Source organism: Magallana gigas, chromosome 10 (assembly GCF_963853765.1).
Source record: "Magallana gigas chromosome 10, xbMagGiga1.1, whole genome shotgun sequence".
NCBI lineage: Eukaryota > Metazoa > Mollusca > Bivalvia > Ostreida > Ostreidae > Magallana > Magallana gigas.
The window spans coordinates 21,581,091-21,595,823 of record NC_088862.1 but is presented as its reverse complement, the minus strand read 5'-3'; the positions used below and the strand labels follow the sequence as shown (position 1 = coordinate 21,595,823).

Sequence of the window (14,733 nt, the reverse complement as noted above, 5' to 3'; positions counted from 1 at the left end):
CAGAACCAAATATATCAACTCTTGGTTATATTCTGGTGACGTACGTTGTGACCGGATCATTCGTTGTCATAGAAGTCATCATCAGCCTCTGGATTCAGAGTCGGCCATCCCAAAGTCCTGTTCCTAAAAGTTTAAGTCGTCTCATGACATGTTCACTCAAGAGACGAAATAAAATATCTGAAGATACACTTGATACCAAGCAAGAAGAATGTGACAACATAACTGATGAAGTCACTTGGCCAGATGTATTAAGAATGTATGACAAAGCTTGTTTTATATTAACTAATTTTGTGTTTTGCGTATCGTCATTTATATACTTTTGCATAGTTTTGTCGTGAATGTATCCATTTATATGGTGGAAAATTGTTGAAAGTACATGTATCCTGTCCGTCTTAAATATGCTTTCAAGGATTTTAGCGATTTGTTGATGATATTTTGATATTTGCTATAGAAGCCATCAAATGTTACGACAACTATTTGGTAAACCGGTAAATGCTTGTATATTTACATTGCAGTTATCTGAGATATATCAATGTCTTCAAATGTCTTACTTTAAATTTAATACATTCTAACTGGTGGATTATTTTTTATTTCCTATTTCTATTTAAAAACAAAGCCTTGCAGAGGTCACTTTGATAACGGGGAAAATGGAAATTCCACTGTACTTTTTCAAACACATATACTCATCTCCTCGTGATTTCAAATTTTATTATTGCCAAAAAAATATCCACCGTGACAAAAGGTTCATTTTTATCATCAAAAATGTGTTGATTTATCTATCTTTTATCTATCTATCTATCTATCTATCTATCTATCTATCTATCTATCTATCTATCTATCTATGTATCATTTTTATTTGAAGTAAAAACAAAACGTAACATTAATCATTAGTTTTATTTCTTATGAAAAGCCATTAACATTGTGTTGTTAAGCAGTTATCTACTTAATACACTCATTACTATGCATATTATGCAGAGACATTTTAAATTTGACCAAAACAAAGAAAAACATTACCAGGAATATGAGGAATTGATTTCTTAAACTTCCATTTAAATTCAATCAAATTCAATCTGAACGCTCTTATTCCACCAATTAACTCCACAAATGAGTGATTAATATTAAATATTAAACGAATATTTTGAATTTAAAAGAGCTAATTTTATTTCTACTTTGATTAATTAATGAGGATTACTTTAATTCCTGGTTGTTATACAGTGCAATCACTTTGTGGTCCTCAAACGGGGGATCCACTGCAAACAAGATAAGGGATACTCACCGAAGACAGCTGAAATTAACATAAATGACTAATTAAAAGAGAAAGCTTCTGGTCAGAAAACCTTAACTGTGTTCCTAGCTCGATAAAAACAAAGCTAGGGAAAACATTTGTAAATAACCAAGTGCGGGTTTTTTTTCAGACATTAACTTCTTAAATTGTTTTATTTAGATATTTGAATTTATATTAAGAACGCCATGAAACAGAATCGCACGCAGAATTTATTCAAGACCATCTACAACTGAAACATTATCCAAATGTAATTAAGCCTTAAGTATATCGATACAAATCACAACCCATTAGATCTCCAAACAAGTCGGGAAATCCTCTAACAATTAGGCTTTATATGTGCTTAATTTGTTGATGGACCCTTCCATTAAAAGTTAAGTACTTTAAAGTAGTGCTCAGGGTTCTTTTTGGGGTGTTTCATTTAATAGCAATTAAAATTAAGTACTTTATTGATTATGTATACAGAACTTCATATTGTAATTCTCTTTGATGTTCTTTTAAATCCGTTTTATTGTATCAGTAACACGACTTTGTCTGCAGGACCAAAACTTTAAGATTTTCATAAGTTATAGCAGTTTAGAAGGAAATCTTAGCAATAATTTGACATTGGAATAAATACTATTTAAATCATTGATTCGGATATACCATGTGTAATGTACTGTAGACACAAAATGATATCATGGTTGACAGTAGTAGTTTTGAGCTGCTTTATCAATAGAGGGCTCATCTTTGCCTACACGCTCCAAGATGAACAAACTCTCCATTCTGCCTTACTCACCGGATACAATAAGGGTCTTCGGCCGGGAATTGATAGAACCATTCCTATGACTCTGAACATGACATTTCTTTTGTTTTCCATTAAAGAATTGGACATAAGCTCCGGTGAATTTTCTGTGACTGGGGTTTTTGTTCTGAACTGGATAGACGAGAGACTTTCTTGGAATCCGGCAAGTTACAACCAAACAAATACGACTGTCATCTTGCAGAGTCAGCTGTGGCTTCCAAATCTCATCAACGTGAACCCTTTTCAGGATATAACTGGTCTTCGACACGACGAACTATCTATTGTTGTAGACTACACTGGACTCTGTACTTGGTTTGCTATTAAGACTTTTGAAAGTGTGTGTTACACTGATGTCACTAAGTATCCCTTTGACACCCAAGTCTGTAGCATAAAATTCTATGTTTGGGGATATTCATACATTCAAGATATTGATTCCACATTTGTTTCACCAAAAGTCCTTCTCACACTGTACTCTGAAAATGGAATATGGGAGGTCCACGATTCAGCAACGTACACGCAGATGAATATCTACAATGACAAAGAAATCATAGTCGAACTAACCCTTAAACGCAGAACTTCATATTATATTGTAAGCTTGATATTGCCGATAGGCTTCATCAGCTTTCTTATGGGTTTCGTTTTCCTTCTACCACAAGATTCAGGAGAGCGATTAGGATTTTCCCTTTCAGTTTTACTGTCGGTTGTTGTGTATCTCACAATCATTCAAGACATTCTACCTGAGGCATCAGAACCTCATGTGTCCATCCTTGGCATTTTCCTTTCCATTTTTGTCGCCCACGGATCACTTATAGTTATTGTAGTCATTATCAACCTGCGTATTCAGAACCAGCGTAGTCAAAAACCGGTACCCAAGTTTATCAACCGACTCATCCTTTTTGTACGAAGAAAGGATTTAGATATGGTAGAGCCCTTGGGTTCAAAGATAGAATTAGATTACAAGGATGAGGATAATGTACTGACATGGTCTGAAGTGGCGAATGATCTTGATTTAATTTTCTTCGTAGTTTTGCAAGTTGTGTTTTGTATTTTGAGTATATGTTATTTCTTAAGCGTTTTGACGTAGACTGCTCTCTTTTTTATTAAAACACCAACGATAAGTCGAGTTATCATTGATTGAACCTAAATCTGAAAGCGGTCTTAGAAATAGCATCGATGCGTTATTGCTATAATAATAATCAATTACTTAGTCAATACATTCTTGATATTAATGTGTACAATAATAGCTTCTTTTGAATTAAAAGATCAACGGAGCAGATTTTTTTTCTTTTTTCTTTGTGAATATTTTACCTTTGTTTTTACAGGCCAACAGTTGCAAGCATTTTGTTAATCAGCTTTAACCAAATAAATCATGTTTAATGCTTAAAATGAAAACAAATACATAATTATGGTATAAAAAATATGTAAAACATTTTTTTAAGCAACACTGTGGCTCGATCAATATGTATTAATGCATTCAATTATATTAAAGAAGTAAAAAAGAAAGTAAAAACAGTAATGGAAAAAGAAATATTTCAAATACAATGATTGTTGCAGATTTGTTGGCAATAAAAATTGTAAAATTGTTTTCTTTCTGATTCCCATCTTTTCTTAGAAGGATATCAGAAATATCAATATAAGGAGGTTGTGTAAATGATATTTTTGCACTTATGCAGGCATTGTTATTTTCCTTGTGTAAATAGAATATCGGTGGGTTTTTTTTAAATAAAAATGAATCGCAAGAGTTATCTCGCTTTTCACTGGAAATAATCATTACACGATGAGGTGCTCTAGCGTTACACTGAAAAGCTCTAGCATATTAATAAAGGATTTAATTTGTTTACTCGTTAACCGTAATTAAAATACAATCTTCTTCTAAATTAAACCATAAAAGATTTAGTTTAAACGATTGTATGTTACGCGTGTGTGTAAGAACAAATTATAAGACGGTCTGCATTACCATAAGATTAAGGAGATTGACCTTCAAAACTTTAAGTAATTAGCAGCGTACTTCGCTTTGTTCTATTAATTATCGTCCTTTAAAACACTTGCCGATTACTAATTAACAAAAACTGAAGGCAGATTTTTATTTCTATATAGAAATATGATTCGAAAACTTTCTGCGAATTTTATGATAAGTGGCATTTTTTAACTAATTGCAAGCAAATTACTGTAAACAATTTCGCCAATATAAACCGACAATGATTTTGTGCTATTTCAACCATTGTTATAATGTCTATATTCTGTACATTTAAAACTTTGTTTCTTTTTCCAGAAACAGTTAACTACCGGTAAACAAAGAATTTGATGTTAACTCTGCCTATTAATATTTTTATCCTTTGTATTTCATTCTTTTCATGATGAAGTTTATGGTCAAAGCGCAACTGATGTATATATTTACTCAATTAGAATTTAATTCCGATTTTAATGAGTGTCATTTAATCAATAAGGCAACATTGAACGCCATTTTTCTGCTAGATTATTAGCTCTATATATACACTGTCTCTATGACTTGATGCTTTACAGTATGTTCCTTATTAAACGTGAGGATCTACTTTCCGTGTATAATCGCGGGAAGGAAATCTCGCGAATTTTGAACTATCGCTTTTTTATGCCTCGCGATTTGATAGAAAGAGGTAGAATCGCGAAATAAAGAACACACGTAAAATAAGGAATCTGCAGTAATTTCTTGGCTTGACTTGATCGTATGAATACGGGCTTAAATCGAATGGTACTGAAGAAAAATCTGCTCAGAATAATTGGTTTAACTTTTTGGTCTAAAAAGCTTTAATTTTAATCAAACGTCTTACAAGAAAATCATGATTATATCTGCAATTCCTTATTAAATGGTAGGCATTTATGAAGACCAGAATAATCTGAATAGTTTGGGTTAATACGGCGCGGATGTAGGACATCGGCCACAAAAATGCTGTTATAACTTTTTTTCAAAATACTGTATCTAATGTAGAGCTACAAAAATGCTTCTTCTTTGTTCGAAACTTATTTTTTAAGATTTTTTTTTTCAGAATTTGCATGAATTCAGTGGCAGGTGTGCAAAAAGCCAAATATTTTTTTCTTAAAAACAAAAAACATCAAATTGGACTTTACCGTTTTAAGTATGCTATGCGCCAAGTTAAAAGTTTTAAAAAAATATATAGAGATGTTCCTTGTACACATCATTAAGTGTAGACTATGGGATGCGCAAGAAAATAATTTCAGTTGTTTTGCGATTCATAAACTAGAAAAACGGATTTAAAAATGAATATCGAAATGCACTTCACAGTCGTCAACGAAATTGTAACTAACTGGCCTTGTTCTAATTAATCACCACCTCTCCATTTGTAGGAAGTCGAGTACCGTGGAACTAAGGTTTGATTTCAACATGCCCACCTTCAGCTTTGTTACATTTAAAACACTTCGAATACTTTGAATTAATTGGTTTTACATTCTATGAATGGCATTATACTCTCCGCGCCTTAAATCTCGACACTGCTCTTTACAAGCAAAGGCGTGTTGATTTTGTAAGGATTTGATCCTAGCCTCAATTATGAACTCTGATTTACAAATTGATTTTCAATATAAGGACATTTTAACTGTTTATGTAACAAATCCCTACGTCACGTATTCTTTGAGTACACAGTGGAATAAAAGGTTTCCAAACCTTCGTTTGGTCATTTTAAAACATTATTTCATACAATGTTTTCTTAACGTATTTTAACAATCTGTGCAAAAGAGGAGAATAAATGATAAATAAGTTAAATTTAAATATTAAAAAAAAAAATGTATCTGTTGAAAGCTATAAAAAATGAAAATTATGTCCACACCCCCTACTCCCCCGCAATATAAGGAATCCTTCAACATACAGATAATAAACATCTATATAAGGAGAAAATATAATTAATATTATAAGGAAAATATGTATTTAAAATGCATTTAAAAGAGGTAATCAAATAAGCACTGCAAATAATTTCAAGTATAAAATATCACAATGTGTTATGATGTCTTCTTACATTTAAGCTCAACTTATTATAAATGAGAATTTGGCAATACTGAAACAAAAGTATGATTTATTATCGATTCCATTTGCTAAGACTTCAGTATATTTCAAAACACCTCCGATGCCGTTAATAAAATAACACGATCATTAGGCAGTTTAAAGGTGTTCTGTTCACGCATTAAATTTTCAATAATTTATCTGTAATGTCTCTTATTTTGGATAAAACAAAAGTCGTTTATTATGAACGCGAATAAAGCCAAATCTCAGATTAAGCGAATTTTGTTGAGTCCTTGACAAATTTCTCAACCATATTCTTGTAAAATTTTACGTTTAAAATGAAATGGGTTTTAATGAACTACCGGATGTAGTGAACAGATTTCAAGTATCGTAGAGGAGAAAAACAACGAAATTGTTACCGTTGTTTTTGTTTTTAATTGCTAAAAATTAGCAGAAAAAATTGACATAATTTTTTGGTTCTTTAACTTACATGATTAATTATATGAAAACTAATTTTTAAATCTTCTCATTTTAATGATTTCTATACAATTGAATATATTGATTGATATAAAATTATAATTTGCTCTAATCAGAGACTCTTGATAGTTTTTCCAACACCAAAATAAATTCTAAAAACTGTAAAGTTCCGAAATGAAAATTGAACTTGTGCTGGTTCGGTGTTTTTTCAAAATGTATTTGCTTTTCCTACTGAGCTTACAATATAAGTTATTTTAATAGAAAATGATGGCAAACGTGTGAAAAAATTGTACCAAATGTCACTAAATTAGAATTATGTGATACATTTAAATTCATATTAATATTTACTTTTTTAAATGTGCTTTGTTTATTAGTAAGGATCATCAATAACACTTAAAATTGAATTTTCTTTAGATGAAATTGTGTGGGAAATGTTTTTTAGCTTAGAAAAACTATTTCTTTTCCTGCATTTCTTGTGAGAAATGTCACTTAAGCTCGGGTAGACTTTATCTTTTTGCTTTTTCAAACCAAAAGATTGACATTGTTCATCATAAATATATTTAATACCATTATTCATGCAATGAACATATTTAAACAACATGATATCTTTCCAAAATTAGTGAATCATTACTTCATTTTTTATCCACGACTCTTCTATATTCATATCAACTGGATTTAGTTTATACATTTGTTTTGATTAATTCAATTTGGTAGAAATGGGCATTTGTTTTTTGGGGTTTTTTTTTTTTGGTTTTTTGGGTTTGTTTTTTTTTTTGGGGGGGGGGGGGTGGGGGGATTGAACCAGCAAATTTTTATATAGGTACATGTATCAAATGATTTTCTCATTTATTAAATCATCAACCAAACACATGGTTTTCCTAGCAAACGCATGCATATTTCAAATATGATTATCAAATCAAATCAGTTGTTTCTCGTTTCACGAAACATAGAGCTGATCAGAGAAGTAAGTACTGGGTCAATAAGTTACAAAATATCCTCAAAAATCGAAAGCACCATGACCTTGCTCTAACTAATTGTTAACATTTCCATTAACAGACCGTCGAGAACTATAGAACAAAAGAAAGTTCACGCAAACTTTGATTTATGCAAGTAAACCTTAGTGTTGTAACCTTGATTTATTATGTAGTTCAAATACTATGAATTAAATGACTTTACGGTTATGAAAGTCAATGTACTACACGCACCTAAAATTTCAGCGTTTTACTAACAGGCAAAAGCATGTCGTTCAAGGGCAGTATGTAATATCCACAATTATGAACCTTGATTTTAACATTGATTTTGAACTCTTTATGCAACTAATCTTTTCGTCACTGGATCCTTGACAACAGATCTCAGGTCAATTATAGATATATTGTCATTAGTCTTATTTTAAATCTATTTGTAATTATTTGAGTTGAATTTTTCTAGTTTTCAGTTAAGAAGACCGAAGCAGAAAATGTTCTAAAATTTCAAAATTAAATATGGAATTAAACATTTTAAATTTTTAATGAATAATTTCAGGTAAGAGGGAACATAATACACCCCTCCTAAAACAATCCTCATATATATTTAAGAAATTCATGCTTTACATTTTGGAGTACGCAAAGAAATTCATGTCTAACGCATTTAGTTTTATTTACAATAAAATATCATTAAAAGAAAAGTATTGTTTTTCAAATAGTTTCATTGGAAGTTATCAAATGAATAACAAGATTTTTACAAACTTAAAGAAATCAAATAAGGTATTGTCTAGTGTGTCTTTTTAAAACTAAAATTAAATCTTATAAATTAGTTAAACTTATTTATTACTTCTATTAATGTGTCAAAAATGGTAATAAATTAATAAACCTTAAAAGAAAAATAATTGGAAGCTATGAAATACAAAATCTGTTGGGTTACAAAAGCTTAGATACATTTTGCCACATTCCTTTTTTATATATGACTTTAAAGTTTCATATGAACAGCACTTCTTTCTGTTTTTAAATTTTATATCTTAAATATCTAAGAGTTACCTCTTCAAACTATTTACCAAAACAAACTTGAATACTCTAAATTGTCACAAAAATTTTCTTTTCTTTTTTTGTACTTGGTTGGTTGGTGCTATCTATGTGTCTTTCAAATTGACCAAAAAATGTTTCCTTTAGTGTTGATGTTTTACTAGTATTTCATATTTTAGTTATTCCACAAAAATCACCTTATATCAGTCAAATTTGTCGGAGCTGTGGAACTGTAAGCACGGCATTCTATAATTAAGTAAATGAGCTCAACATGTACTCTACATTAGATATTTTTACTTCTCTTTTGAGTCTTTCAAACAGTATTTTTTTAAATGAACGATATAAGATAGAATTTCAGATCAATCAAACCTAAAAGAATCGACGGTTTTTCCAATTACGTTCAACAAATGAAATTGAAATTGGTTTACTAATTGCTAATTACAGGAAAGAGGAAATCTGATCCACTGGTCAATACTACTCGAGCCATTTAACACACACGCGTATCACGGTTTGTTTGCATGATTTAAAGATTATGTTGCAAAAACAATATGTTCAATAATGCATAGCCAAAAACTCTTCAGGAAATCAACAACCTTTTTGCATTTAAAATTTCAATGTCCTAGAGTGTGCAAAATGAAAAAGAAAGTCTTAGTTTCGCCCGAAGTGCAGGTGTGATTTTCCGCCATATATTAAACAATAATATTTCAGTGGACATTATTTAGAACATGTTTTTGAGTATATAAAGACCGTCCCCTGTCATAAACTCATTTCTGAAAATGATTTCGTTGTGGGCAGTTCTAATCCTCATATGTTACCCCAGCAGAGGTTTGCTGACAGTTGCATATACTCTTGAAGATGAACAGAACCTTCAAACAGCGTTACTATCTGGTTACAGCAAGGGTCTTCGGCCTGGAAGAGATAGATCTTTTCCGATGACCCTGAACATGTCTTTTGGCTTGCTGTCTATCAAAGAATTTGACTTGAACACAGGAAAATTTTCCCTGACCGGGGTTTTTCAACTTAATTGGATAGACGAGAGACTCTCTTGGAACCCGGCAAATTACAATCAAACGAATTCTACAGTGATTTCACAGAGTCTTCTTTGGCTTCCGGATCTCATCAACGTTAATCCTTATGAAGAGATAACTGGACTGCGCTTAGGATTATCCATTGTTGTAGAAAGTACCGGGTTATGTAACTGGTATGCTATCCAAACATTTGAGACTGTGTGTGACACTGATGTTACAAACTATCCTTTTGATACTCAGATATGTTCCCTTAAATTCTACGTCTGGAGCTATGAACCTAAAGACATTGACGTTGTATTTGTGGCACCAAAAGTCGTCCTCGATTTGTATTCTGAAAATGGAATATGGGAGATCCAAGATTCGGCAACGTACACAAAAATAAATGTGTACAATTATAAAGAAATTATTGTTGATTTATTCCTGAAACGTAGGACTTCTTACTATGTTGTGAGCTTGATACTGCCTTTAATTTTTATCGCCTTTCTAATGGGCTTCGTTTTCCTTCTGCCTGCGGATTCAGGAGAGAGAGTTGGGTTTTCCACAACAGTCCTGCTATCGATTGTCGTATATTTAACAATCATCCAAGACATCCTTCCGGAATCATCGGAACCGAATGTCTCCACCCTTGGCTTCATTCTTGTAACGTTCGTTGTCAACGGGTCCTTCGTTGTCATTGCTGTTATCATCAGCTTGCGTATACAAGGCCAGTCTTGCCAGAAAGCAGGCCCTCAGTGTATAAATCGAGTGGCACTTTACCTTCGAAGGAGGAGAAAGACAAAAGACATGGTGGAACCTCTTGACACAAAATCAGAATTAAATTATGAAGACGAAGAAGAAAAAGTGACCTGGCATGAAGTTGCGAAATGTTTTGACATGTTTTGTTTCATCCTTTTACAAATTTTCTTTTTTGTAACTTCCACGAGCTATCTTATAATAGTCAACACGTAAGAAAGATCAATATTGACACCTTTGTGGTTGTAAGAACTAATGACAATTTTTTTTTTCATGAGTTCGGACATAGGCTATTTCCTACAGTGTCAAGAACTTATTTTTTTTTCCTAATAATAATGATTAAGTGAAATGAAATTTAGACTTATCTTCAAAAAATTTAACTTCACTGCAAATAATCATATAATTCCGACATTTCTTTGCCGTAAAAACTGTACTCTAAGTTTTGAGAACCTGTGCCGCCTATTCCTTTTGTTTTCGGTGACTTAATAATCAAAAATCACAAACGACTAACAAAATGTTCATAAATCTTTTAGTATCTACTAATCATTAAACACAAAAATTCATATACTTTTAGTTCATGTTGGCATATATGGTTCTGTATTCCATAAGTATCGCCTGTCAGCCATTGATGTAGTAAACTGCAATTTCATCATAAATAATTACCAATGAAAAAGTGCAACTCATATAATGCATATTTTGCAATAAAATACTTTCCGTAAATATATATTGTCATTATTACAAAAATTTATAAAAATGAAATGTAGTTATTGCATTGGATTTCAGCTCTTTAGTAATAAAATAGCTAAAGTGGTGAATACTTTACTACAGATAGTATTTTATTTTACACATTGTATTTAAATTGTGGACGCATTTTTATGCAATATTTTGATATTATCATACAATTTACATCTGTCGAAAGGACAGTCAATTTTCGAACGTACTTGCCCTGTATTTTACACCGAATACTTTTATGCGTGTTGACTTGTGAAAGTTTGTAATTATGTTATATTAATTGCAATTCTGCGATTTTGTAAAAGACTACTAGTAATTGATACTTTTCTTTAAATCGTTTCAAATGTGTGCTTTGATGTAAGAAATATGTATAATGAATAAAAGAATTTTAAAACTGAATGTCTGCAAAGGTTCAAATTATTCATATATTTTGGTTGGAGTCATGATTTAAAGTTTAACGAAAAGTTCAACAAGGATTTAGGATTTAGTCTGTAAACCCTCTCTCTCTCTCTCTCTCTCTCTCTCTCTCTCTCTCTCTCTCTCTCTCTCTCTCTCTCTCTCTCTCTCAAAAAGTGCATCAGACTGATCTTTTTTAAATTCCACAAAAAGACAATGAAATGTTCCTTTTCTTTCAACCAATGTTTTATGGGACGGAACTTTGCACTGCTCTTACGATTTTCTCACTTTATCTTATAATTAATTATAATATTCTAAAATATTCTAAAATTTAGATACTCATTGTTGAGATAAAAACATAACGTTGTGGTTTTTAATTTTTTTTTCTTCTCCAATTTTAAAACAAGGGACACGAAAGCAAAGAGCAAAACCTACACGTACTGGATAAATCTTCTAATACTTAGATCACTTGAGCGATTTACGTTGACTCTTTGCCAGCTGTTCGCTGTGTAACACTTGTTAAAACACTGCAAAGACGTTTGTTTAAACAACCCTAGCAGACAGGTCATGCAAAACGTGAATATGCCATTATGGAATCAAGCTTCCATTTTTGTTTTCTCTCTTTTATTTCTGTTTTTATAGTAATTTCTGCCAAAGTGCAGTCGCTTTTATTAGGTCACCTGAGTCACTCAGGTGACCTATTGCAATTGGTCTTCGTCCGTCGTCGTGCGTCGTGCGCCGTGCGTCGTGCGTTAACAGTTATACATTTTTAACTTCTTCTTGATAACTACCAGGCCAATCGTTACCATTTTTGGTGTGAAGCATCTCTATGGTAAGAAGAATCAAAATTGTGAAATTTATGGCTCTACCACCCCTGGGGTGCCATGGATGGGGCCAAATATGCAAAAAAAAGCCAAATTTTCAAAAATCTTCTTCTCTACTCCCACGCATGTGAGGAAAAAACTGGTTGCATGGTTATGATGTCCATAAGGCCCTCTACCAAAATTGTGAAATTTATGGCCCCTGGGTTAGGGGTTCTGGGTCTAGGGTGGGGCCAATATGGCCATATAGTAAAAATGTATTAAATCTTAGAAAATCTTCTTCTCTACTACCATATATATTTTTTGAAAACTAAATGGATGATTATGATGTCCATGAAGCCCTCTACCTAAATTGTGAAAATCATGACCCCTGGGTCAGGCGTTCAGGCTCTAGGGTGGGGCCAATATGGCCAAATAGTAAAAATGTATTAAATCTTAGAAAATCTTCTTCTCTATTCTCCCACACATGTGGGCAAAAAACTGAATACATGGTTATAATATCTACAATCTCCTTTACCTAAATTGTGAAATTCATGGCCCCTGGGTCAGGGGTTCAGGACATGGGGGGGGGGGGGCAATATGGCAATATAGTGTAAATGCATATAATGTTTAAAAATCTTCTTCTCTATTCTCACACATCTGTATAAAAAAACTGACTAATAATTATGTTTACCAGGAAGTCCTCTACTGAAATTTTAATTTTCATGTCCCCTGGGGTATGGGTTTAGACTCTAGGGCAGGGCCAAAATGGATGTATAGATGTTAATGCATATAACGTTGAAAAATTATCTTCTTTACTCCCACACACCTGAAGGGAAAACTGAATTCATGATTTTGTAGACCAGATCTTTTAGTTTTTCACCAAAATTATAGGTTTCACAGTTCTTTTTGAAATGTGGTCGTCATTACAAATTTATAATTTTTCTACTCCAGTATGAAACCTAATTAATTAGATGCATATATGAGGCTCCATGACAAGTTTGTGTATGGGATATATGCTACTCAGGTGACCGTTAAGGCCAATTGGCCTCATGTTTTACAGTATTACTAGAAAACACTATTATTATTTCGGAACATGGGGTGAAATTTTGGTTGTTAATCATATTCTTTTCTTTCAGATTTTGACCTTGTGTTATTTGTAAGCCATTGTCTGAATGATACAAGGACATCATTTTATTAAACTTAGTAATTTCTACTTTTAAGATGTTGCGTTGCATTGCAGCTATACGCTATGTAGGAGTTAGTCAAAATTGCTAGCTTTTAACAGGGGTGGTAAACAATGCAAATTTTGGCCATTTAATTAATCTCCTTGCGTCATTTATCACGTTAACAAGGAGTGAACAGGGGAATGAAATCAGGCCATTGGATTAAATGTCAATTGTCGGACCGTTACGGAAATTTAACCGTACAGATGTACTAGATTCTAAAACTTTCTCTGGACGGTTCAGAAAATATTTAACTTTAAAGGTTTTTTGCTATGTTTATGTGTGGCGAAAATTTTTTATTTTATTTTATTTAAACTGGCAAACAGAGCTATTAGAGTCCGATATAACGCCGATTTTACGGAATGAAAGCATTCAGTCTGACACATTAAAAAAGGCTTCCATTTTTTTTAAGTTTAATAGTAGGTTTATTTTTCTCTGGTACACGAATGGACGTTGTCATATTATTATATAATAATCAGTAAAATCGTTTTACTTGTATAGGTTATCGTCGCATTTTAACAAATCAAATATGTAGAGTATAAGAAGATTAGAGAGGTTAGCTGTAAGAAAAGATCACCCTACAGTTTAATAGTATTAACACAGGATATCAAACGGTGGCTTTACTGGTCGGCTAGCCATGGAGCAAATTAAAGTAGAAGAGAATGGTAGTAATTGTCTTTCGTCTGAAAGTAAAAACGATTGCAATTAACGGAGAGGCGCTCTGCACGTAGGTCGGAATGATTAAGGTGAACTTGACATAAACAACTCCCTGTGGTGTATAAAGAGAGATAATGAATTAACTTTCAGAAGCGTATTATACATGTGAACTCCTTGCTCAATTATAAAGTTTACCACTTAATTCTAAAATATATTTCAGTTCGATTTTTAATGTTCCAAACTATTGCCTTATTATTTAGGATTCGTTGAATCTCGTGCATATATTTTATTTTACTATGAGGTTATTGAATCAAAATATCGACGTTTAATTGCAATCCGGCGACTGCCATTATGTCTAACGATCATGTCTGATTATTTAAACTTTAAACCAAAAATATTTTACCAAGATCTTCCTTGCGCACCTTATATAATCTATATATACAAAAGGGATTGGTCGAAAGGTTTGCCTAATTTATTAATTATCCTAATGAATACAGTGCATGTAGTTATCAAGTGGTGTACACAATCTGACAAAAATAATAATTTCAAACATTTTTCAAAATTGTTTTTACATGCAAAAGTTTTTACCATTAAAATGAGTTGTATAGTATTTATATTCAGAATTAATATG

The 14,733-nt window shown here is 32.2% G+C and overlaps 1 protein-coding gene across 1 annotated transcript; it reads left to right on the top strand.

Moving 5' to 3' along the window:
- The first annotated feature begins 1,936 nt into the window (after nt 1-1,936).
- LOC136272516 (neuronal acetylcholine receptor subunit alpha-6-like) lies at nt 1,937-3,331 on the top strand. The gene has a single exon (XM_066074193.1). It carries the CDS (start codon nt 1,954-1,956, stop codon nt 3,148-3,150), a length of 1,197 nt encoding a protein of 398 aa, XP_065930265.1. The 5' UTR covers nt 1,937-1,953; the 3' UTR covers nt 3,151-3,331.
- Nucleotides 3,332-14,733: the final 11,402 nt, after the last annotated feature.

Bases quoted from the DNA above. Each gene is read 5' to 3' on its own strand.
- LOC136272516 (XM_066074193.1), top strand. From the start codon at position 1,954: ATGATATCATGGTTGACAGTAGTAGTTTTGAGCTGCTTTATCAATAGA.